The 24,992-nt window shown below is 41.0% G+C and overlaps 1 protein-coding gene across 6 annotated transcripts in view; it reads right to left on the reverse strand.

Annotated features, from left to right (window-relative positions):
- LOC148349865 (serine/threonine-protein kinase PAK 3) overlaps window positions 1-24,992 on the reverse strand; it is a 74,263-nt gene that overhangs the window by 38,442 nt on the left and 10,829 nt on the right. For 5 of the 6 annotated variants that reach the window (XM_088320508.1, XM_088320507.1, XM_088320506.1 and 2 more), the window contains 4 exons: window positions 10,006-10,199; window positions 9,822-9,922; window positions 8,248-8,401; window positions 8,137-8,177 (listed from right to left, as the gene is read on the reverse strand). In XM_088320508.1, coding sequence (XP_088176634.1) covers window positions 8,137-8,177; window positions 8,248-8,401; window positions 9,822-9,922; window positions 10,006-10,177 — 468 coding nt within the window. In that variant the 5' untranslated portion in view covers window positions 10,178-10,199. Of the gene's footprint in view, window positions 1-8,136; window positions 8,178-8,247; window positions 8,402-9,821; window positions 9,923-10,005; window positions 10,200-13,211; window positions 13,384-24,992 lie in introns of those variants that run through there. The other variant, XM_088320505.1, reaches the window with a different exon arrangement.

Below are 24,992 nucleotides of genomic sequence, written 5' to 3' on the forward strand. Positions count from 1 at the left end.
ACCGGGGGCATTAGGGATTCAGTGTCTTGTCAAAGGACACTTCGACATATAACACAGAGGAGCTGGGAATCGTACCTGTGACCTCTTGAACCCAAGATGAGCACTCTACCTCCAGAGCTAACGCCAACCAGTGAGATAATCCATTCTGTTGGCTCATCAATCCTCTTGATGATTTCCTGTTTCTCCATTCGCACCAAATCATTTTTCAGTTTTTTTTTCGTAGTGCAAAAGGAATTTTCCTGCAAAGATGCACAACAGGTTTCACATTTTTATCACGTATTTTATGAAATCCAGGTAGACATCCAAGTCCCTTAAAACAGACCTAATACTCTTTCATGAGTAAGGTCTGGGCGTTTCCAGTATCTGATGATGTCACTTCAAACACTTTCTTAACCAGTTTAAGCCTTTTGCAAGCTGCAAGTCCCAGGTTTGGTTGTGCACGCATATCCACAACCAGTATCTGTGCTCTTATCTGGTGATCTTTATACTTGAAGGTCGCAATACACCTACCTTTAACAGGAATGTTTCTCTAGTGTATCCGCTCACTTCTTTTTTTTTACAGGGAGAATTTCGCTTTTTACTTTCAGCTTTTGGTAGCCCTCCCAAGATATGAGGTTATCATGTGCTCCTGTATCCAACTTTATTGTGGTATTGTTCATTACTATAGGTTGAAGCCATTCCTCTTTTTATATTGGGGAAGCTTGCAACACATTTGCAATCTCTTTTTCATCCTCCTCATTAACTGTGTGAACTCTCGGTCTCGTTGCATTCATGCAATGTTTTGCATAGTGATTGCCTTTTCCACGGTTATTACAGGATTTTCCATATGCAGGGCAACATTATGGCTTGTAGCTTTCTTCATATTTAAAATAATAATAATAATAATATATTGTACTTTAAAGTGCCTTTCAAGACACCCAAGGTCGTTGTAGATATAATAGGACTAGGCAATAAAGAAAGAGTAAAACAACAGTAGAACAAGCAAGTAATAAATAGCAAATAAAACACAGAAGAGTTAAAAGGGGGCGGTGTGTGAAACAGATGGTCAAGAAAAGGCAAGTCTAAAGAGGTGAGTTTTGAGTCCGATTCGAAGGGGGGACAGGATCGCAGAATTTCGGAGGTCAGGTGGCAATGAGTTCCAGAGCTGGGGGCAGAGCGGCACAAAGCTCTGATCCCCATGGAGCTGAGGCGGTCAGCAGGTAGTGAGATGGAGGGAGTAAGATGATCTGAGGGTGCAGAATAGCCTGGCAGTGTGAAGGAGGTCGGTGAGGTAGGTAGGGGCAAGATATTGAATGGCCATGTAGGTGTAGAGCAGGATTTTGTAATTGATTCTATGGTTGATTGGGAGCCAGTGGAGTTGCTGAAGGACGGGGGTTATGTGCTGGCGAGAGGTTTTTTTTGGTGATGATGCGTGCAGCAGAGTTATGGACGAGCTGAGGTTTATGGAGGGACTTTTAAAGGTAAACCGTAGATGAGGAATATGCAGTAATCGAAGCGTGAGGTGACAAGGCTCTGGACGATGATGTCGGTTGTGTGACGCGTGAGGGAGGGGCGGAACCAGTTGATAGAGCGCAGGTGAAAGTAGGCTGACCGGGTGATGTTATTTATATGAGAGTTAAAGGAGAGTGTGCTGTCGGGGATGACATCTAAACTCATGCCCACAGGGGAGGGAAAAACTGGGGAATTTTAAGGGAAAGAGAGAAGGAGTAAACTTGAGAGAGGGTGGATTTTGTGCTGATGAGAAGTAATTCCTTTTTATTGCTGTTTAGTTTTAGGAAGTTGACGGTGAACCATGATTTTATTTCAGAAATGCAGGAGTTGTGGTCGGGTGGTGTGAGTATCGAATTGGGTTTGCAGGAAAGGTAAAGCTGGGTGTCATCCGCTTAGCAGTGGAAGGAAATATTCAATTTCCTGAGGCCTAGGGGAAGTAGGTAGCTTACAAAGGAGCCTCAGTTAAAAAGTCAGAATGAGGGTTGGGGTTGTTTAATGGTGGCAATAACAGTGGGAGATGAACCAGGCAGCGTGAAAACAGTGATTTTTAATGAGCTGAACGTAGAAACTAGAACCGGCAGAGCTTTCCAGCTTTTTTCTTGCGGTGAATTATCCCGAGACCGCCACCGCGAGCGTTGCCAAGGGGACCGCAGATGTATACAGACCCGGCCGGTGTGGATGCGTTGAGTTGGGAAAAGTCATTTGGCTCGTGCCACGTTTCAGTTGAACAAAGAAAGTCAAGCTTGCGGTCTATGAAGATCTCCTGGATGAGATGTCCCTTGTTTGAAGGTGAGCGGATGTTGAGCAGACCAAAGCGAACGGTGGAATTGACGCGTTTTAAGCGAGCATTGGAATGAGCTGACCAAGCCATGTTGGTCAGGACACTACTATCCGCAACCCAACCGGAGTTTCTATGCAAAGGGCGTTTAGTGGACTAGAATGATTTGATTGTTAAGGAAGAGTTGTGGAGATTGGAGAACCTACACGATGGAGGTATCTCAGGCGTGGGAATAAAGAAATGTCCAGGTTGGGATGGAGTCTCAGTAGACGCAGCACAGGGAGATCCGGCAGATCCGGAGGAGTTTGGTAGCCGTGTACTGCAGCGGCTCCACCCCTAGATGATTGCATGACGGCAGTGGAGTCCATGCCGACAAATTTATTATTTTTAGACCCGGTTAATGGGGAACAAAACCACCCGCAAAAAGTTAAAATCTGCGAAAGTAGCAACGACCCTTCAAAAAGAAAAAAATATATATATTTTAACCCGGTTAATGGGGACCAAAACCACCCGCTAAAAGTGAAAATCTGCGAAGTAGCGACGCCCCTTCAAAAAAAAAAAACCCATCTCATCTCATTATCTGCACCGCTTATCCTTATTAGGGTGACGCCGCGTCCGCCAAACTCGCTCCGTCGCGCGGCCCGGGAGTGACCTTAGCCTTTCTTTTTTTTTAAACTATTACAGACCGCGAAGCTCTGAAGCCGCGAACGTCAAACCGCAAAGTAGCGAGGTCCCACTGTAATCTTATTCGTGCTTTTTGGCACTTGTTTTTGGTTGCACTTGACTACACAATAATTGATATTGAGTGGTCCAATATTAAATAGTGTCCCATTTAGTGGCTTCGTGCAATATGAAGTACTCTTTTTTGGCATTTTAGGTCACTTTGCATATCATTGTGTATCCAATGCACAATTTAGGAGCCTTTTTGCAGTGTCTGAAACTCGTGACAAAAAGTTACCGGACAACAGGGGAGAGTACTCTGAGAAGTTGCCTGCCCAGCAATAAAGGTGCCTGCCCCATTTTTTCCAAATTAAAACACAATAAGACGACTAATCGCAAAAAAAAAAAAAAAAACCATTGTTGCAAAGTATTAAGGATTGCTGATCAGAATATAACAAAACTTGAAAAATGAGTTTATTATAAGTCTACTTATAACATTTATTGTATGTATATGACATCGCTGTTTTCCATCTGTCATCAGTATGTACCTGTATTTACTCATTTTCATTCATGCAATGTTTGCGTTTCGTCGTCTGCTACGTGAACTCTTCTTTCCACGATGCTTTTAATGTACGTTTACGTTTTGTAGCATCATAAATGTTTCTTTGAATCTTTCTTCTGGGGCTGAGGTTTTGGCTTGATTTAACCACTTATCCATTTTTCTTGTGTTCTCTGTGCATCCACTTTGGAAAATGATATGCAAATGCACGCTTATAACGCTCGGGAAAGTACGGAAGCACGAATTTATTAGATTAGCTGATCGGCTGCCAACTATGCAAATTGCTAAACGAACCGAAATTCCGAAATTTCCAAACTGAACGAAGATTTGGAAATCGGAATAAAGAAAACGTTTGATTTAAAAAATAATAAAAATAATAAATAAATAAAAATTAAAAAATATATATATTTATTTTTTCTTGAAAAAGTTGTTGGCCACCCGGGCAGAGACGTTTTGTAAGTTGTACGCCTGACGTAAAAGCTACACGCCCCTGACGTAAAAGATACACGCTATTTCAAACATTGCTTGTTGCAACATTAGGTTCTAAAGTAAAACATAAAGTTGTAGGAAACTACACGGCCACAAAAACATTTCTCCTAACGTTTCCCAACCACTGACTCTGCCAACCCAAGGAAAGACTTAAAGTTCGTCACACAAGAGCAGGGAACATGTCAGCCCCTTCATCTACAGGGAGTGACCAGACTCCCCAGCTGTATGATAAAGCACTGAACCCAAGAGCGTTAACTTGTAATCAAAAGATTAATTCGGTGCCTATGTATGTCGTCATGTTTCCTGCCAGAGATTTATTTTGTTATGTGTCCAAATAAAATTTTGCCTATTAAACAATCAGTCAAATGGAGAATTATATTTTAAAATATGTCAACAGGAAACTCTGACCTGTCATAAGACACACCTCCGACACCCATGACCTCATTGGAATTTAAAAGGGCAGGCGTGCTCGCTCTCTTTTTTTGCTCTTGCTTCCAGGACAGCGGCCCAAAGGGGGGCTCTGGCTTGCTTTCGCTCCTTGGACAATTGAGACAAAGAAGGCCGAAGCTCAGGGCCTTGTCCATTCTGCGAGGAAGCTTGTTGCACGCCAATAACAAAGCTTGGATGGTCTGTGGTTCTTTCGCTCCTTCTTGAATGGCTGAAAGCACCAACTGGTCAACGTAGAACCCTGCCCCCACATGAAATTTTATCTCACCAAAAGGTAACACAAGAAAAGATGACGCATCAAACCGTTCTTGGCTCTAATCACAAATATAATTCAGAAACGCAACGTAGTAATTCATGATTATTTGAAATGAGTTGATTATCTTGAAATTGGGCATATTGATCAGTACTTGCAACAACTGCATAATTTTCTCCCTGCCCCCTTGCAATTTCAAAATCCAGACTCCCGTCTACTAGAGTTTAAACTTATCAGTCCCTGTGCTATTATTAGGACAACAATACTGGGCGTAAAACTCTTTCTATTTCTTCAAAACGTCCTGTGCATCCCCATTTGTCAAAAATCAGGCATTTTTGTTGCCCCTCAAATACATACATAAGTATATACAGTAATTATATACCACCCTGAGAAGGCCTGATATTGAGAAGCTAAGCAGGGAATAAAGGTGCTGTAAATCGCTAATTTTGCGCACATTCCTGAACATTACCAATACCAGGAAGATGGTGGTGGACTTCAGGAGAACTAAAACTCACCCGGTTCCTGTAACCATCAAAGGAGAAAGTGTAGAATTTGTCCAGACCTACAAATACCTGGGTGTGCAGCTGGACAACAAACTGGACAGGACTGCCTACACAGAAGCTCTATGTAGGAAAGGTCAAAGCCTTTACTTCCTCAGAAGGCTGGCCTCCTTCAACATCTGCAAAAAGCTCCTGAAAATATTCTATGAGACAGTTGTGGCAAGCGCCCTCTTCTATGCGGCAGTGTGTTGGGGAGGCAGCGTCATTAAGAAGGATGCCTCTCGTCTCAATAAACTGGCGAGGAAAGCGAGCTTCTGTTGTGGGCACAGAGCTCGACAGCCTGACAACAGTAGCTGAGAGACGGGCACTGAAAAAGCTGCGGTCAATCATGGACAATTCATCACATCCACTACACAGCATTATATCCAGATAGAAGAGCAGCTTCAGCGACAGACTACTGTCACTGTCTTGTACCACGGAAAGACTGAAGAGATCTTTTCTTCCTCATGCCATGAGGCTCTTTAACTCCACCCGGCGGAGTAAAGGCCCACATTAAACCACACCCCCCACATTGCATATTACCGTACTTTTATTGCAGTGTGTATTTTATGTAGCACTATTTAAATACTCTATACAACACGCTACAGTGGGTATTAGCACGTCACATTGGGTATTTGTATATTGTATTCCTTTTGCTTTATTATAGTATTGTTCTCAGCGAAGGGATGCTGCTGGAAATGTGAATTTCCCTGCGGGGATGAATAAAGTATCTATCTATCTATCTATCATTCTGCTGTGACAGTTATCACTGTACACCCAGTACAGTCAGTGAAAATGAAATTCCCTAAGGCAGGGGTCTCAAACTCAAATACATTGGGGGACATTAAAACTGGTGTTCGGGCAAGGTGGGGCTGAATGGGGTTTTCCACAAAAACAGCATTGGCCCTGTATTTGGTCTTCTTCCATTGTGCTTTTAGAACTTATTTTGGTGGCACAACAAAATACAGCGATATCTACTGGGTAAAGAATACACACTGTACCTTTAAATTTCATATTAGGGCAGGGGCCTCTAACTATCATCCGGGGGCTGCGATGTTGAGACCCTTGCATATTATCACTATATGTTTTGAGTGCATTATGGGATCACGGTTAAAAAATGAAAATCACATAATCCAGATAAAGCCTGACTCACTACTTTTGATGTTATAGCCATGGACTTCACTGCCACTTAGTAAAAAGTTGTGCCTGTTGGACACACTCAGATCAAATACATCTATGTTGCAAAAAGTGGAACAAATTGAGAGCAGTCCACACGCCAGAGAAACGCCCGAGACTCCTTTTAATACTGCATCACACGCAAAGTCCAGGGGGGTTAAGCCTCTCTAGCCCATCCCTGCCCATAGAAGTGGGATCTCTGCATGATCCCGGTGCGGTCAGCTGGGGGCGGCCCACAAATCCCCACAGCCCCCTCCCCGTCCCACTCAGATTGGGCTTCTTGGCCCGGAAAACAAGACGTTAAAGGCTAGAATGAGGTCAGACTGGTGGGTGCGAGTCTTCCTCACTGGACTCGCCCATTCTTTCTTATTTAAACTCAAGATAAGTGAGAAGATGGAGAAAATACATAAAAGATCAGTTTTTGACTGACGGACTGGATTGTCTGGAAAGGGACTGTGAGAGGACTGAGCACATTTTACCCATTGAAAGGAAAACTCTAGACAGACAGTAACTAATTCACTTCCATCAATACAATAATGCACAAAAACTTTCCGTAAATTCCAGACTATTATTATTAAAGCTTTGAAAACTCTCTCGGTGTACCGTCTTTCTTTGTACGTGTAACCATGTGTAATATGTATTTGCAAGTGTATATTTTTGTAATGTATTTATTTTAGAAACTTATTCTGATATGTTTTGGACGGGCAAATAATAAAAGAAGGGGCGGAGCAAACGCGGGCTGACGGGAAATGGAGTAAAGGTGAGACATGTTTGTTGCCGCGGCGGACAATAGTGGATATATATTTTTCCCACCCTTACCTTTGGAAATATACACTTTTTTCCTTGGATTACTTTCAACGGGCACCCGGACTCTGCAGGTCTGAATCAAACCTTAAGTACCGGTATAATTTTCCGTTCATTTTGCCGGCTGTGATTTTTGGACTGTGTACTTCTGTGAAGGACTTTTAGTTTCAATCGTGAGACTTGAAGTCGGGATTGGGTTAATTTTATGTTTGTGTTACATTTTTTTAATGTGGGCGCATGCGGCTTATATACAGGTGGATTGGGTTTATTTTATGTTTGTGTTACATTTTTTTAATGTGGGCGCATGCGGTTTATATACAGGTGCGGCTTGTGTATGTACAAAATCGTTTTTCCTCCCAAAATGTGGTGGGTGCGGCTTATAATCAGTTACGCTCTAAAGTCTGGAATTTACGGTAGTTTTAAGCCTTACATGGTACCCTGTCAAAATTGATCACAATTTGAAAAATTGTGGCACAATGTGTTACCTGTCTGTACTAGACATTTCCCGACTGTTTTTTCTTTTTTTAAATGTAAGAAATTGACATGAATGCGTTCGTTTTAATGGCTGTTTAAAATACAGTGCGACTGGTGCAAAAAAAGTTGCTTTTCTTTCGTAAATTTGCGTGTGGTAAATTTGCGCATGCGGCTTTTAATAAGATGTGCTCTGTGGTCCAGAATTTACGGTATTATTTGGGTGCCTTTAGCTTGTCCTTTACACATAATTCTATATAGTTTTTTTATATTATACCAATATTCTTATGCAGCCAAACGTGGCCAAACCTAATATTCTTATAATGCCTTGCAGGAAAATCAGCCGCATCGTATTATTGTAAACTGCTGTTTCAAATGTAGCAAAATAGGAGCTGCTTGTTGTCAGGAATACACGGTAATAATATCTAAAAATTTATGAATAATAAACCATCTCGATGTAATAACTCACCAGAGTGTTTGCTGCTGCAATGTAACCATGGGCTGACTTGTCTGAAATTGGAAGAAATCATGTAATTATAATAAAAGTAATTGATTGAAAATCTGATTTTGTGCCTGGTACCTCCTGAGGTGAAGCTCATGTACTTCTGATTGTTGACGGTCTCTTTAGAATCGTAGAACTTGAGGACATCTAGTACAGCCTGTGGGTTCTTCTTCTGCTCCAGTTTGGTGATGTTGGATGTCTGCAAGAGGCGAGCCCATTGCTCCGGAATGCCCTGTAACCACATCCAGGGGTTTAAATTACAAAGAGTTACGCCTCAAAGCAAGATTATTTGTCGTTGAAAACAATGATCTATAAACCTTTCTGTACCACCGACCACTTTAATGTCTAACAATATTCTCGCGGCCCGGCCCAATAATAACATTCTTAAATGATAGGATTATTCTAATTTTATAATGCATTACCTACAAATATTGATCATCACACATACTTTTACAGTTGAGTAGTATTTTCCTAGCTCTAAATAGTTTTATCATGCTTTGGGGAAGTAAGATGTTTCAAAGAGCCTTATCTTCTTGTGATCTACTCAACCTAATCAACCATTTGCCTGTGGAGTAAAGCTGCATTCCTCTGTTTGATGTCCCCTTGTATTACATGGAATGTCCCCAACTTCCTTCCCCCAACAATTCTATGGCTGAGCTGTTTTAAAAAAGGGAGTTGTTTAAGTTTTGGTCAGATGAGAATCAGGCCTAGAACTGACTACATCTCCTCATGAGCTAAAATGAATGTTACTTGTCTCTTATTGTGTGTTTTATTCATACATCTAAGGTGATATACCTAACCATAATAATAATGATAACAATACAATAATATTATTTTTTTTAGGCCTAAATCCACTGTGTAAACAGTAGACATCTACGGATCTACCTGCTATGGGAAAAAAAGCCTTCTATTTTATCTCATTATCACACTATTTTTACTCATGGTACCACATAGTGCAACTAGGGTCGGGACGTTTTTTGACCCAAAAAGCATTAATGGGAAAAAAGTTGTATTTATTTTGTATTTGCGCCATACCATATATTTTAAGACAAATTTGAGCAAACCCTACAAACCCGCTCTCCGGAAAAAAGAAAAAAAAATTCAGTTCATGTTATTTCACTGTGTGACTGCAATAGATATTTACAGACTGTGCCTTTATTCAATGAGCAGTGAAAGGTCAGTGCAGGTTGGTGGAGGATGTTGTTTACAGAACAGAACGTACTGCTGATAAGATAATCAGCACATCCAGACATTGTTGACGCAGGCGTGGTTTTGAGTACCCTAGACATCGGGACCCTCGTCTACGAGATGGTGAAGCCTAGGGGGCTTCCTTGGCACGCCCATGGGAGGAGCCGGCACACCATTATGCGGGGAGAAGATGGCCAATAGGAGAAAGCAGCATTATTATCATCAGACACTGAACCCCTAATGCCTCTGATATGCAGGTAGTCACCTTGGATGGCTGACTCTGCTATGGGTATGTGACTGGGTGTGCGAATGGGTGAAGTATGTTGTAAAGCGCTTTGGAAGTCCTCAGTGACTGGTAAAGCGCTATATAAATGCACTTAATTTACCATGTATGTATCGGTTGGTGCAGTCCTAAATCTTAATGAATGCAAGCAGATAGGATATGCGCAAAACTTGCCGCTCACCGTGAATTCTCCCGTTACAGCATCGAATCCCACATGGATGGTGTGTTCAAAGTCGGAAGGAAGTGAGATCTCGGGACGCTCTTTCTCCTTCTTCTTGTTTGCTAGACAAATAATTGAAAACAGTGAAAATATGATTTTGATGATAACAAGGTGAGAGGTGAGGGGGGCAATGGCTGATACTGACTTTTGTCTCCTCCAGGGAAAATGGACCGCAGACGAACTTTTTTGTTTTTTTCTTCGGGGGCCATCGGAAGTGGTTTAGAGGCAGGATTTGCTGAGGAAGACTCTCGAAAACTACTGTTCATTCTCAAGGGGGGAGCCGGTGCTTTCTCCTCAATATCCACACTAGTAGACATCTTTCGTTGCACTCACAATGTCCTGAGGTACACAGAGATACATAGGAAAACAGTGACAAATGACTCGGAATTAATAGAGCATCTTTGGTGTAGTTTTACCATAACAGCAGTAAATGCTTGTAAAAGCTTGAGAACCCACCTGATATTTTTTATTTATTTTGTATTATTTCTTATTTCATCGGCGTTAACGGCCCCTTATAAGGTTTATTCTTTCTTTTTTCTTTCTTTCTTTCTCTTACTACCGCCAAGAATGAATCTGGTAATAACATAGTAATGATGAAAAAAAATTATGAAATATGATAGTTTATGATTGAAAATTACTGCCGCGCGACACACTGCTCCTTCCAGATGACCTTAAAATCGTCAAAGTGGTCATCTCCTCGCATTGGACGAAACAACTTTGTAGAGCCTATTCTTTATTTGATAGGATTATTGTAAATTTACGTGTTTACTCTAAATATTGACCATTACAGAGTCCTTACAGTTGAGTAAAGTATTTTCTTATTTAAAAGAGTCTTATCTTCTTGTGATCAACTCAACCTAATCAATCATTTGCCTGTGGAATAAAGCCCCATTTTTCTGTTTGATGTCCCCCTGTATACAGTGGAGTGTTCTATTCTTCCTCCTCCCAAAAATTATGTGACTGAGCTGTAATAAAAAGGGGATTTGTTGAAGTTTGGGTCAAATGGGAATCAGGCCCTGAAATGATTTCATCTCCTCATGAGCTGAAATTAATGTCTCTTGTGATTTTTATTCAGAGATGTAAGGTGGTAGTCCTAACATTATCTTCAGGAACTGCGCTCGCCTTTCTGTTGGTATTCACTCAAAATGAGACCTCTCACAGACTATCTGGTTTTCAAAAATGCATTATAAACAAGAAACATCTTAAGTTGTCACATGTGGTAAAGATGTCAAAGACAAACTAATTAAAGAGACTTATTTCTAGGGTTTGAAACACTCTTGTATAATAATCATCAAGGAGACCTGGCTCAATCTGTGGATCCCCTGGTGCAAGCATGCAACTAGCTGGCCGCTCTCTACATTGCTTTCTTACACTGAAAGGAGAAGCTCACCATTTTAGTTGTACTATTGTATAATGACAAAAGACAATTCATTCATTCATTCAATATAGTCCATGGTGAGGACTGGCTGCATGCCCTATGATAAGTGTGATGCGATCGATGAGGAATGACATTTAGTCACCGATCACAAGGGGAAAACCTATCAAGGGGAAAACCTATCAATAACCAGAATTAATCACTCCCTCTCACTCTACAGTTCCTATTCAATCTTAACACCTCATGTGTTTCTTTTTGACATACACAAAAACAAACCACATGAAACATAGTCTTTTGTCTTTTTTTTTTTTCAAGTTAGTAGTCCACACCCGGAATTGTCCTGAGTAGCATCACATTTAACAATCTTATTGCCATTTTTGTTGGTTTAACTTTTATTATTATTATTATTATCTTTATTATTATTTATTAGATCACATAGATTTATTTATAATTAGAATCATAACTTTTAAAAGAAATGAGCTAGGGATTTGGTTCTTTGTTTGACATTTACAGTGGGCTGAATTAAATTATGTCTGTCTAACCAGACTTGACTGTCATGAAGCAAGTTGTCAGATAATTAGTAGTAAAATACACATTATGGGGGGAAATGCTCTACGAAAATAGAAATTCTACGCTATTGTCATTTTGAAAAGATTCTCATAAGAAAGTATTCTCTCGTGCATGTGTCCTAGGTTAGTATGTAGCTCAAATAGTGACCTCATGTACTGCAAAAATGTTGTAGGTCATAGACTCCATTCCCAAAAAGTTCAGCAAAATGTATTTGTCCAAGTATATCAGTTAGATTTAACCCCCAGTACATATGATGTCCAATTTGGAGATTTTCAGTGTTTGATACATTTTAAAAACCATTTAAAACAAACTATTAGGTTGCTAAGATTAACTAAGATTGTTAAAAACAGGATAAAATTTAACAGGACCAGGCGGAAAGTTCAGAGAGACAAATTCAGAACATTGCATTAATCCCTCGTTTATCGCAGTATTACGTTTAAAAAAAGGACCTGTTTTTTGTTTCGCGACTAAAAATACAGCATACATTTTTTTACAAACACCTACCGTACCATCAAATGATAATTATAATAACAATAAGCAGAGAGTTAAGCCCAGCGGTGCTGATTACGGCCATCTAGATTGACTGGTAGAAAAGATATTAGTAGATCAGGAGAGACAGTTTTCAGTGCTTTCTAATTGTAGGGACACTCTTGACATTTAGTTGTCAAATACAGCCTGTTAGTAGTACAACTTCTGACTTTGCATGTTTTACAATTTGTTGCTTTATTTTGAATAACCACACTTGATGCTGTTGTTGTCGTTGTTGTTGTTGAGACACTCAAGGCGCCTAAGGTAATCCTTAGTAGAGCTAGACTCGCTCGTGGGAGGCTCCGTAGTTCTCCGAAGGAGAGGGGGCTGCGACTGTCCTGTGCCGCCAGGCCTGACGGGGTGTGACCCAAGTAAACCAAGCATACGAAGCCTCTGAAGTACTTAGTACGTTCGGACAGGCCGGTGCATGATTTATGGAAGCCCCGTGGGCAGGTAGTACAGGCGATTGGGGGCCAGGGTTACTCTCGAAGTCGCCCGCCCTAAGAAGAACGGAGAGAGGAGAGTAGAAGAGAGAAAGATAGGGACAGATAGAAAGAGAAAAACAGACAGAGTAAAACGCAAAAAGGGGGAAAAGAGAGTGAGAGAGGTGGGGAGAGAGTAGGAAAGAGAGGGATAGAGAAAGTGAGAGACAAGAGTGTAAAGGGGGAAGAGATAAAAGGAGATACAAAGAAGGAGAGAGGACGAAGAAAGATAGAGAGAGCGAGTCTGAGTGGATTGAGTTGGATTCGTAAGGCTCCCCCGGGAGAGAGCCCTTCGCAGGACACCACGGGATGGTTCTTAGTCTTTGTCCTGCTGATGCTGTTGTCACGAAGCAGAGCGGAAAACAGGAAAGGACCCATTCGCGTAGACGTACTCACACAATTTATTGGGGGAGGATGAGGAGGGTGCCCACACTCGATCCGGGGATCGATGGTCGCGGAGTGGATTAGAAATCCAAACAAAAGAAAAGTTGTCCAAAGCGGATCAGACCAAAAACAAAGCAGGGTCAAACGCAGGCAAAATTACCAACTAGGCACTTCTCAGAATTAAACAGAACTTGCAGAAATCTCACAGAAGTCTCAGACGTTTCACAGAATCTTAACAGGTATAACAAACGTGTCGGCAAAGCACAGTTTGAAGGAGCGCGTTTAAGTACCCAAAGAAGTAATCAGTAAATGCGAGTCAGCCGATGTCCATGGGCGAAGAAGACTGGGCGTCATGGCAACCGCGCAAGACATGACACCTGTTTATGCTTAGTTTGAGAAATATTGTCAGCAATCAATTAGACAAATTGCGAATTTGTTTGTCAATGGAAGTTGCTATTGAATCTTCAATCATTTTATTTAGTTTTTAGTTGAATTAAAAAATGAAAATAGAATCCTCAAAGCATTTTTAAATATATGTCGTAGATCATTTTGACTTGCTCATTTTTAGATAGCTCATATGCTGAAAAAATAGAAAACAGAATGCAAACAACAATGCACAAAACCAATTTTTGAAGTAGCCAAATGTGAAAAATATATTGCATAATAATGAGGGATCACTGTAATGCAATTTCAGGTAAATTGTTGTGCAAATACAAATATAATGTGGGTCTGTGGATTTTATTTCTTTTATTTGAATCCAGCCCAGTCATACATGTTTTTAAGCAACACATGGTATAGTTCTGATGCTGTAAAACAATTCCTCAAATGTAAACAATTGTGATAATGAAATCAGTCTGCTTTGCTTAATAAGGGCTCTCAGTGTAGTTAAAAGCCAGGGTAGGACTTCAACACTCAGACAGAGGAGGTTTTTACATTTCTCTCTCATGAAATACACATTTGAGCACGAGTAGCGTGCCATTAATATTGAATTTGAACTGCTAATTCAGGAAGAGCCCCAAATCTTGAATCCACCGCAAGCCAGTACTGGACACAGCAAACATTATTTTGGTGATGTAGCCATAGTTAACAGAGAACAAAACTTCTTATCATGGTTTTATCATCTCTGCCATTTTAGGACCAAAAAATGGGCTATGTTGAAATGTATCATATCATAGACAATGATTTATTGTGTTTCTATTTTTAGGTCTTCTTGTCCAAACATCTTTTAAGATGTTAAGATCTTGTGATTACGTAAACGGCAAGTATTTACTCCTATAATGCCAACTGGAGCGTGACTACACAATATCAAAGGCCAAGATAATGGACTTGTTGAGCGCCGCCTGCACTCATACTTTCAAAAGTCCATTTAGCTGGACCCGTAGCCAACCAGCTAAAATATGAAAATGTCTCGGAGGGAGATTATTTGATGTGTGAAAAAAACAGCTATCTTTGTTAGCAGAGTTTATTTTAGGGTTTCCTACCTCTTCCTATCACCAGAGGCCCCCAACCAGGGCTTAAACTTGGTACAAGTGTGTCGAATCACCACACCAATTATCCTGTACCCCTTTGATGATAAAATTTTGTCATTGTGTATTTCATTCCACCACCACGCCATGTTTGTTTATGTTTTTCTTTTTTTAGTTTGCACCATGTATTTTCCATGTCGGGTTTGGTGTTTGTTTTCTAGTTTGGACTTTGTCAGGTTTGATTTTTGTTTCTGGTTTCTTGTTTGAACATTTTGTTAGTTCCTTTGCACCCACTTCTTTGTGGCGACGTCGATCCTGGTTTTGTTATCCACTGTACAACCTTGTTTTTAGCACCTCTGCCTACAGTTCCAGCTTCCCAAACATAAGTCTATCTACCACGACCAACAACTTAACCTGTCTGTCTGAACAGTAAGCAGTGTTGGGAGTAACGCATATTATAAAGGAATGCATTCCTGTACCACAATTACTTTTCTCTGTAATGAATACCGTAATGAGTTATCAATAACATTAAGAAACTCAACTAACACTACAATATGGTTTATTCGTTTGCTACTGTTTAAAGTCAGTTCATGAATTACAATGTGGCACTTTCTCTGCCTATCTGCTCATGAGGCATCATACCTACTTCGATCCACCAACAACACAACACTGGTCACCACCTGATGAGTGTGTTTATTTAGTTGTATTTTGTAGGTAGATATAAAGTTTCAGAGGCATCATATCAAGCACAGATCATGAGGAGGTGTCATTTCTCCCTAATTATATTCTGAGATCTTTCTACTGAATATACTCACATTAAAGCCATATATACAACTATAGAATAAAATACCAAAATTCGGGGGGAAGTTTATATATGCATATTTGTATGTGTGTCACTAGTAGCTAATGGTAGGCAGTGTGTGGGGGGAGTGGGAGTGGCTTTTACACGAACAACTAAATCAGTGGGGCAAATGTATGCACAGGATTTACCTTAAAAGAGTGCTGAGTTTTTGCTCTTTTTATTTGTAAATTTAGGTTTGCAAAACACCATGCCAGAAGAAAAAAAGAAAGTGTCTTGAACTGTGTCCAGAAATGGAGAATGAGATCTTCAAATGCTTTGAAGCTCAAAGACAAAAAATTATATGAAGAGTCTTAGATAAGTGTTTGTTTGCTATATGAAGGGTTCACCGCTTCCACAGGTTAGTGTACATGTTTTCTTCTATTTTTATATGATGTGACTAGTTTTTAGAGGTTGCCTTCAATGTGATTATTTATGGTAATTTGTAACAAGGTAGTCACTTTTAGAGTATCAGCTACTTTTTGATGCTATTAATCTGGTGGGGGTAACATAATTACTTTGAAATAAAGTAACTAGTAGCTGTAACTAATGACTTTTTTCAGTAACGCAGCCAACACTGTCAGTTTCTGAGGGGGGTTTATTAGCCCCTAGCCCGATGTCAATGTAAATGGTAAATGGTCTGCATGTCTGATCTTGTTTAACTTGGTCATGGACTTGTGCTGCATTAGGTCAAATGACAAAACCTCATTTAAGAATTCAAAAGAACCTAAAAAAAATGTAGAAATGCATGACTAATTGTTTTTGTTTGGAAGCTAGTTTCGGTATTTCCTGACTATGTAAGTTGATGGCCTCAAAACAGTTGAGTGCTGACGTTGAAACTGATCACACTGGTTTTTCTGCCCTGCGGACTGACTAATTTATTCATCGGTCTTGCAGCCCCCCTTACTACGGAAACGTGACAGCCCAGGCCGTGTCCTATTTCAAATGGAGCCCTGTGTTGCTACAATGTAGAAGCTATACAAAAGCACACTCAAAATTTCACATTCGAAGATCATCTGCACTTACAACTCACATTGTTTTTTATGAACCTTTGTCATTAAAGCAAATAGAAGCCACACAGACAGTCACCCAACAATAAAGCCTTTTTTGCCCAATGACATTTTAGTAAAGGCTAATAAAAATGTCAACTATCTTTCTGGCAAGTAGGCATCACCACATCTGGAGGCTGTCATTAAACTGAAACAGCCATTCTTCCAGAGCAGCCATTGTAGTAAAATGTTTTTTTTTAGAGAGAGAGAATGCCCTATATTTTAAGACAAAATATACCAAAACTACCAAACCCGCTCTCCAGACAAAAGCTAATTCTTCCAAACATTTTTTTTCACTGTGTGGCAATGATTTGATAAAATGTATGAAATACATTTGGGGGCGGCAGAAGCTCAGGAGGTAGAGCGATCGTTTTAGGATTAAGGGATCCCAGTTCGAATCCCGGCTTGTCCGTGTTACATGTCGAAGTGTCCTTGGGTAAGACATTGAACCCCCGATTACCCCCAATAAGCAGGTTAGCGCCTTACATGGCTGCACAGATCACGGCCACTATTGGGAAATATGAAGGGCACTGTAAAGCGCTTTGGAAAGTCATTGACTTGAAAAGCGCTATATAAATGTAGATCAAATGCAGATCATAAGAATAATGCCAGATCCTGTGTAGCTTCCTGTTCGCTTAAGATGTGATTTTAAGCGCCAGTGATTCGGTGATCGCTGGGCAGAAGAAGTAAGACAGAAGTCCGGCGTGGAAAAACAGGAAGCCAGAGGCTGACTAGATCGATACCAGATACTGGGGACTGGCGCAGGAAATTGGACAAGAAGAGACAGGCGGAATCGATACCAGATATTGGAGACTGTAGCAAGATATCAGACAGGACGAGACAGACGGGATCGATACCAGACACTGGAGACTGGAGTCAGATAGCAAACAGGAAAAGATAAATGGCTTCAATACCTGATACTGGAGACTGGAGTCAGATATCAGACAGGACGAGACAGACTGGATCGATACCGGACAGGATTCACAAGCAGGATACCAGACAGAGTCAAAACACACATCTTGCGGGTGCAGAGGTTAGTTGACGGACTGACAAGAGGTGAGTGAGAGCACTGAGCTTCAATAGGAGGGAAGCCAATCAGGCAATGAACCGCAGCTGGCGCCAATCGGGCAGGGCCAAGTGAGGGCAATGGACAACAGTGACACATACCTTTATCCGTAAGACTTAATCGGCATGAGTCCAATTATTTCTATAACCTGAAAAGGTTAAAAATAATCATTTATTTCCAAAATCCGTGGGATTGTAGTTTCGGGTCGGATTACATACAGAAGAATGTCATCTGCGTTCAAGGAAAACTTATTGCAACTATGTTCAGTGTTATAGCCAGCGTCAGTGTTATAGAGCAAACGGCAAAGGGCTCAATACACATCCCTGTTTGCAACCCTTACCAAGTATGAACTGTGAGAACAGTGTCTGACTGGTCAGTGTACTGGCAGAAGGATTGCTGTACAATAGCATAATCCATGAACCGGTCTCCAATCCCAAGAAATCCGAAGAAAATTCTACCAGGTCGAACGCCTTTTCCGCATCAAGGCTTATCACAACAAGGTCTTCCCCAAGGCCTCTGGGAGAGAGCATTACATTAAAAAGGAGTCTAAGATTGTGAACTGAGTTTTGCTTGGGATCAAACCTGACTGGTCTGGGTGCACCATTTTGCCCATAAAAACACTAAGCCTCCTTGCCAAGGTTTTAGCTAGAATCTTCTGATCAGTATTTAATAGGGAAATTGGTCTATAACCCCGCTATTTCCAAGTCTCTATTCTTCTTCGGAATCAAGGTGATAATGGCTTCATTCAAGGTGGGTGAGAGGGTGCCATCCTCCATAGCTTTGTTAAACATCTTAAGGAGGTAAATCGTTTATATAACTCATTACTCAGATCATGAGGGCCAGGGCTTTTTCCATTTTAAAATGTTTTAATACAATCCATGATGTCTGCACAAGTAATTTCTGCATCCAGTCTCTCCCTATTAGTCTGGTCAAGCTCCGGTAAACCACATGAATCTTAAAATGTTTGCATTACTCCTGGCTCTGCAGTACTCGGAGACGAGTACAGCCTTTTGAATTCTCTATTAATATCTTCATGTTGAGTGTGGAGAACACCGGAGTCAGATCTTATTTTGTTTATAGTTTGGTCACTTTCCAATTTGCGTAATTGTATTGCTAGCAATTTTTCTGGTTTATCACCAAATTCAAATTATTATTGTTTCACATGCAGAAAAGCTCTACTTGTTTGGTCGGATGATAAATGGTTAATTTTATGACAAACCAGGAACGGAAACAGGACCCAATTGCGTTCGTTTTACTCAGTTTTTATCAAGAAAGAGAAAAGGACTTGCACCCACGAAATTGAGGTCAGATCCAATTAAAGGTTGGTACTTGAAATATCTGGTCTTAAACTTAAAACTTTCCTAAAAAAAAATCAGCATCATCAGAATTTGTCCCATAAATATTCAATAGTGTAAAATGGACAGAATACAATTTTCCCTGGACCGTTACGTAGCATCCATTCTTGTCTGATATTGTAGATAAATGTTTAAAAGCCACTCCTTTATAAATCAAGATTGCTGTTCCTCTAGCTCTGGATAAAGATTTTGAGTGGTATATTTGACTTATCCACCTACATCTCAATTTCCCATGCTCATCGTTTATCAAATGTGTCTCTTGCAGGAATATTATATCCGCCTGTAGGTTTTTTAAATGGGAAAGCACCTTACATCTTTTTTTCTGATTATTGATACCATTGACATTCCATGAACAAAAACCCAAACCAGTAGACTTATCCTGCATCAAAGAAGTGATGAAATCCGGGCCCTATGGCCCACTCTGTATTTACTGAACATTAAGTAGCGCTCTATTCCACCCCATACCCCCTTAAGACCTAAGCTAAGAAATAAAAAAAAAACAAAATAAATACAAAGAACCTGAAAAAAATCATAATTGGCTGAATCCTTTTGTATAATAACTAAGCATTCTCAACCTCCTCACTGCCCACAAAGTCACATGCAGTGTTTCAAGACAGGCGCAGTCACAAAAAAAAGAAAGAAAAAGATATATAAATATATACTTACATACAAATATACACACACATACACGTATATATATATACGTGTATGTGTGTGTATATTTGTATGTAAGTATATATATATATATATATATATATATATATATATATATATATATATATATATATATATATATATATATATATATATATATATGTATACACACAAGCTGCATTAGACAACTTGACAGAGAGCCTATGTGCGTGTTTTTTCACAATGTTTAAAGTCTTATCTACACCACACTGAGCCCGTTGAAAATGATGGGGAGAGGGGCTGTAGTCGGTGAAAAAAAACGACCTTAGCTCCGCGCCATTCCAGCTCTCTGGGTTTCCCGGTTCGGGCCTCGACTTTATCCTGGAGGTAATGGAACCTGACGATCATGGCTCTGGGTTTTCCATCGCGTCTGACGGGGCCAACTCTGTAGGCTATGTCTAATACCGGGGAGCTGGGAACATGTCGCTCAGTACTTTTAAGAAGAATGAAGACATGAATTGTGTAGCATTTTGTCCACCCGCCTCTGGGTACTTCTCTTTGATATAAGTCACTCTCAAGTTGAATCTCCTTCCACGGTCCACAGCGTCAACAACGAGCTTGCACAGTGTTTTGTTTTCGGCATATAGCACCTCACAGGTAGCCTCCAAGGACGCTATTATGTTGCTGTAAGAGTGAAGCTCTTCCTCGAGGTGCTTGATGCGCTTGTCATGATCCACTTCGGAGCACTCAAGACGTTCCGAGTGCCTAATTAATTGGCCCAATCACCACTTGAATCATTTCTGTCATGTCCTGGACCAGCAGTCTGCGTAGCGCCTGCAGCTCTTCTGACACCGCTGGCTCTGTTGCATCCTTCATGCTGCTAGCCAGTTGTGCCTGTGTTTTCGTGACGCCTCGCTCTTTCTCTCTTCACTCATACCTCAGAAAAACGACCTCAGCATTTCAATGTTGGTTACCGGCAGTCCAAAAAATGAACCTGAATTACATTAAGTTGCGGATTAAACGATGTTTAGCGGGAGCTCCCCCTGACCTACGTCTACTCCACTCACATGTCCAACCGGAAGTCTTACCAGATCTTGAGCCATTAGTTCCAGAACCCTGCTCCAGAGGGACAACCCATCCATCCATCATCTGCATTGTTTAACCTCACTAGTGTTGTGGGGTTGCTGGAGCCCATCCCAGTTATCTTTGGGCAGTGGGCAGGGGACACAGAGACAGACAACTCACTCGATAATTCACACCTAGTGACAATTTGGACCAGCCAATTAACCTGAAATGCATGTTTTTGCAATGTGGGAGGAAACCCGAGTGCCCGGAGGAAACCCACGCAACCACTGTGAGAACATGCAAACTTCACACGGGAAGGTTAGTAGCTGGATTCGATCCCATGATCTCAGGACTGTGCCGCAGACGCTCTAACCACTCATCTGCCGTGCTGCGAGGGACAACCCATTTAAGTACATTTTGCAAGGCTTTAACTTTCATTTTTGTAGCCTTCACGTAACTAACTGCTATATTCAAGGTTCTTACACCTGTTTCATTGCCAAATTCAAGCACTTTTTTGGGACTTTCAAAGCCAACTTTCTAATTTCTCCAGTACCAATAAGATGAGAGATCTGGTTTCAATCGTGCATTTTGCAGAGCCACAAATCTATCTGCAATTTAAAATCTTGCGTTTGAAATTATCAAGCCAAAGGACTTTTGGATCTTGAGTAAATTGTGAATTAATTTGTGGATCTGAACAATATGTGTGTAAATATTTGTGAGACAAATCTCTTGGATAAAAAGTATTATTCTCTGTATCATACATTTTAGTTGCAGTTGACTTTAAAAACCAATGCCAGCTGCTGTTAAGCATTAAGGGAAGAAGAAATGCAATGGCAAAGCTAAGCCACCAGAGAAGTGTTGACGTAATTTTTAAGCAGGCCTGCTGAGAAACATGTATTAACAAGCACTTCACCCAAAACGTAGTCACTATTCAGCCGTTGCACCTATGTTTTACAGAGGTGTTTCATGATTCTGAAACCTTATCATGACAATGCATCCCCTAGCATTCTCATGAGACTTCTTTTGGCTTCAGAGCCAGCGACCAATAGTTGCACATCTCTACAGCAGAAAAAATGAGCTGAGTGCAATATTTCCCTTTGCACCTGCAAAGCATGGTCAAACCTCTGCAATAACGAATTCTTGGAAATTCAACTCAGCTAAATACTGCAGCTGGAGAAGGCAGCAAGTGTTGCTCCCACAGTCGAAAAAAGGCCCATAATGCCGTTTGACAACACAAGCTATAGAAATACAGTCCATTGACCATTTGACATCATGTTAGGGAGCTAAACGTAACGGCTCACCATGCAGCTGATACTTTGCTTTCCAAGTTCAAGCCAGGCCTCGGCCAACACCTGACCCACTGAAACTGGCTAATCTCTTAAACCTTTTTCCAACTCGGCAAAATGTCAATGTTTTATCTGTCTAGTTTTATCCTGAGAATCATCTCACACATTAGTGTAGTGGTCGGGATCAAATGGCCCACGAGCCATAAACGGCTCTTTTTATAAGTACATACTGTATGGCTCGGAGATATAATCGAACTTATATAATGTAAGGTTGCGCACTAATGCACCAAGACATTGCCTAATAATCATATTATTTGGTCTAGCGTCTTATAAAACAGTTTACAGTCAAGGTGTCACACCAACAGACCTCGTTTTGGCTGTGAATTGGTAAATAATCCTGTATATGGAAGCTCACTAAGCATTCTATGTTCATTCTTTCGTCACTTTATAATGAAAAGCCACACAACAAATTTTAAATACACAAAAGCTCAACAAGGCACCTAGACAGGACACATGCACTCCTTCTTGCCCAGCGCCGTCTGCACAAAAAAAAAAACATGCTAGTATCCTCGTTTGCCATATTTTGTGACATTTTCACAAAATAATTTTGCTTGCACCTTGTTTTGAAGCCATTATTTAGGACAAAAATGAGCATCAATATGCTTAAGTACGGGCGGGTGACAAATTTTAAGTGGTATATTTATATTGATATGGGGCAGGCTCTGGCAGAGTTATTATTTCATCACACAGTGAAATAATATGCGCTGAAAAATTAGCTTTTGTATGGTGAGCGGATTTGGTGGTTTTGTTGTATTTTGTCGTAAAATATATGGTGTGCCTCTCTCTCGAGAAAAAAAAAATCTAAATATTTTTGCTTTAATGGCTCTTTGGGTCAAAAAAGGTTCCCGATCTCTGGTCGAGAACTTGTTTCTCAACTGGTAGATCGGGACCCAAAAGACGATTGCTGACCCATTTTCAGTTGGTCGCGGGCCTTAACAATATGGTAACTGGATGAAAAAGACAAGACAAGCTTCAAAATGCATTATCATTGTCTCAGTCCAGCTGTCCGGTTTGATTTCCTTTCTTTTCCTCTCACTCGTCCTTTACCTTAATTGGTCACTCACTTCTTGGCTCTAATGTCTAACCCACACCTGATTACTCTCCAATCTCACCTCTCTCTCTTTATTATAGAAACCCTCTGTCTCCTCAGCTCAGCACTAGTCCATTGCCTTGTTCCTTTTTTGCCAGGTTCCAAGCCTTATTGTCATAGCTGTTTGTTTCTTGTGTCCCCTGCCCTTATCTCCTATCCTGACCACAACTGCTGCCTTTGGTTTTCCAGATACTGCTGCCCCCGATGCCTGATTCCCCGTGAGCTTCACAACACAGATTTTAAGTGGGCTACTTAAAACATCAACTGGTCTCTGCAACTTTGTTTATTACAATATGATTGCCTATAGCAGGGGCCCCCAATACTTTTTCAAGCTGAGAGCTACTTTTTGTTAATTCATAGTGCAAAGGGCACCCAGTTTGACATTAGTTTTTAACATAGAAACTTAGCTAGATGGCTTGCTCAATAGCTAAAAAGGTAGATCGATTGTTAGCTTGAAAGGTAAACAGGTAAAAAAAAAAAAGATTAGCGGGAACTACATAGCTAGCTAAAAGACTAAAAAGCCATCTAAACAGTCGGATAGAAAGCTAAAAACCAAAGCTCTGTAGCTGGCTAAAAAGGAGCCCAAAATGTTTCTTCATAACCTGCAAAAAAAGGTTAAATATAAGCTGGATAGCATGCAAAATAAAAAATAAAAAGCTAGATAGATGGCTTTCTAAATTGCTAAAATGGTAGCTTAATAGTTTGCTAGAAAGATAAACAGGTGAAACACTAAAAGGCAGCTACATAGCTATCGAAAAGAGTAAAAAGCTCACGTTCTTTCCAATTAGTAACTCTGACATTGTATAGATAGATTTTATCCAAGACCAAGTACTACTTCCTCATATTTTCCATGTTTAAGAAATGCATGTGTAAGAGCACAGGATTGTGTTGAAATTCTCAAATACGAGTGATTGGCGCAAAACAGGAGATTAACTGTTTGACAAAAGCTTGAGCAGGATGTTTTGTTTCAGCTGAAATTGATCCAATATTACAAAAGAGACCCTATCAAAAACATCAACACATTCAAGCATGCTGCAGTGCTAAGAAAGCGCAGACATCGAGTAGGGAGGTTAGGGGCCGGTCACACAGACTTTTGCGGCTGAATCACGGCCAGAAATTTCTGCCTCTGAGGCGGACGCTATTGGACGCATTGAGATCGCCATTCAGACGACATACAGCGGTGCTTAACACGAGGTCGGAAATTCGCGCGCGGGTGGCAGCGCGAAACTGTCAGGCGCTGCTCAATTCTTCAGAGCGCGGGTACACAGCCTTTCACGGGCGTATTGAGGCTGAACTACGGCCAGAAATTTCTGGCCGTGAGGCAGTAGCTGTTGAGCGCTGTAGGACGTTTTGAGACCGCCATATAGACGAGATAGAGCAGTGCTTTACTCGCGGTCGGAAATTTTCACGTGGTTGGCCGCGCTCAAAACTTTTGAGCTGCTCAAAAGTTTGAGCACGTGTTAAACCGCGTGCCGCACACGTGGTCAACACGAGGAAATGACGCGGAAATGACGCGCAAACGACGTGCTCTGGCCGCGGCCAGGGCGTGCTTACACATGGGTAGGACGGGAAATTTCAGCAGGTAATTGTGGGTGGAGTATGGTAATAGCATGTTCTGCGCCTGTATCGCGGTGTTATTACGTGAAATTAGCATGTTACGCGTGTGACAGTCAAACGCCTTTCTCCGCGTATAAACAGCGCGAATGCCGAGCATCAGTTGTGCTCGTGACGTCAAGGGGGTGAACATGGATCCCCGTCAGCGTAGTTTCTCTTCATTTCGAATAAATCTTTCGGTGCATTCGCAGTGGTCGCAACAAAGCTTTAATGCCAGGACCTTAGCTTCGCCTTTTGAATAAGAGCTTGCTCTGTTGCAGTACCTCCGGGA

The sequence above is a fragment of the Urocampus carinirostris genome, chromosome 17 (genome assembly GCF_059441175.1).
Source record: "Urocampus carinirostris isolate Australia breed hairy pipefish chromosome 17, RoL_Ucar_1.0, whole genome shotgun sequence".
In the NCBI taxonomy this organism is placed as follows: domain Eukaryota; kingdom Metazoa; phylum Chordata; class Actinopteri; order Syngnathiformes; family Syngnathidae; genus Urocampus; species Urocampus carinirostris.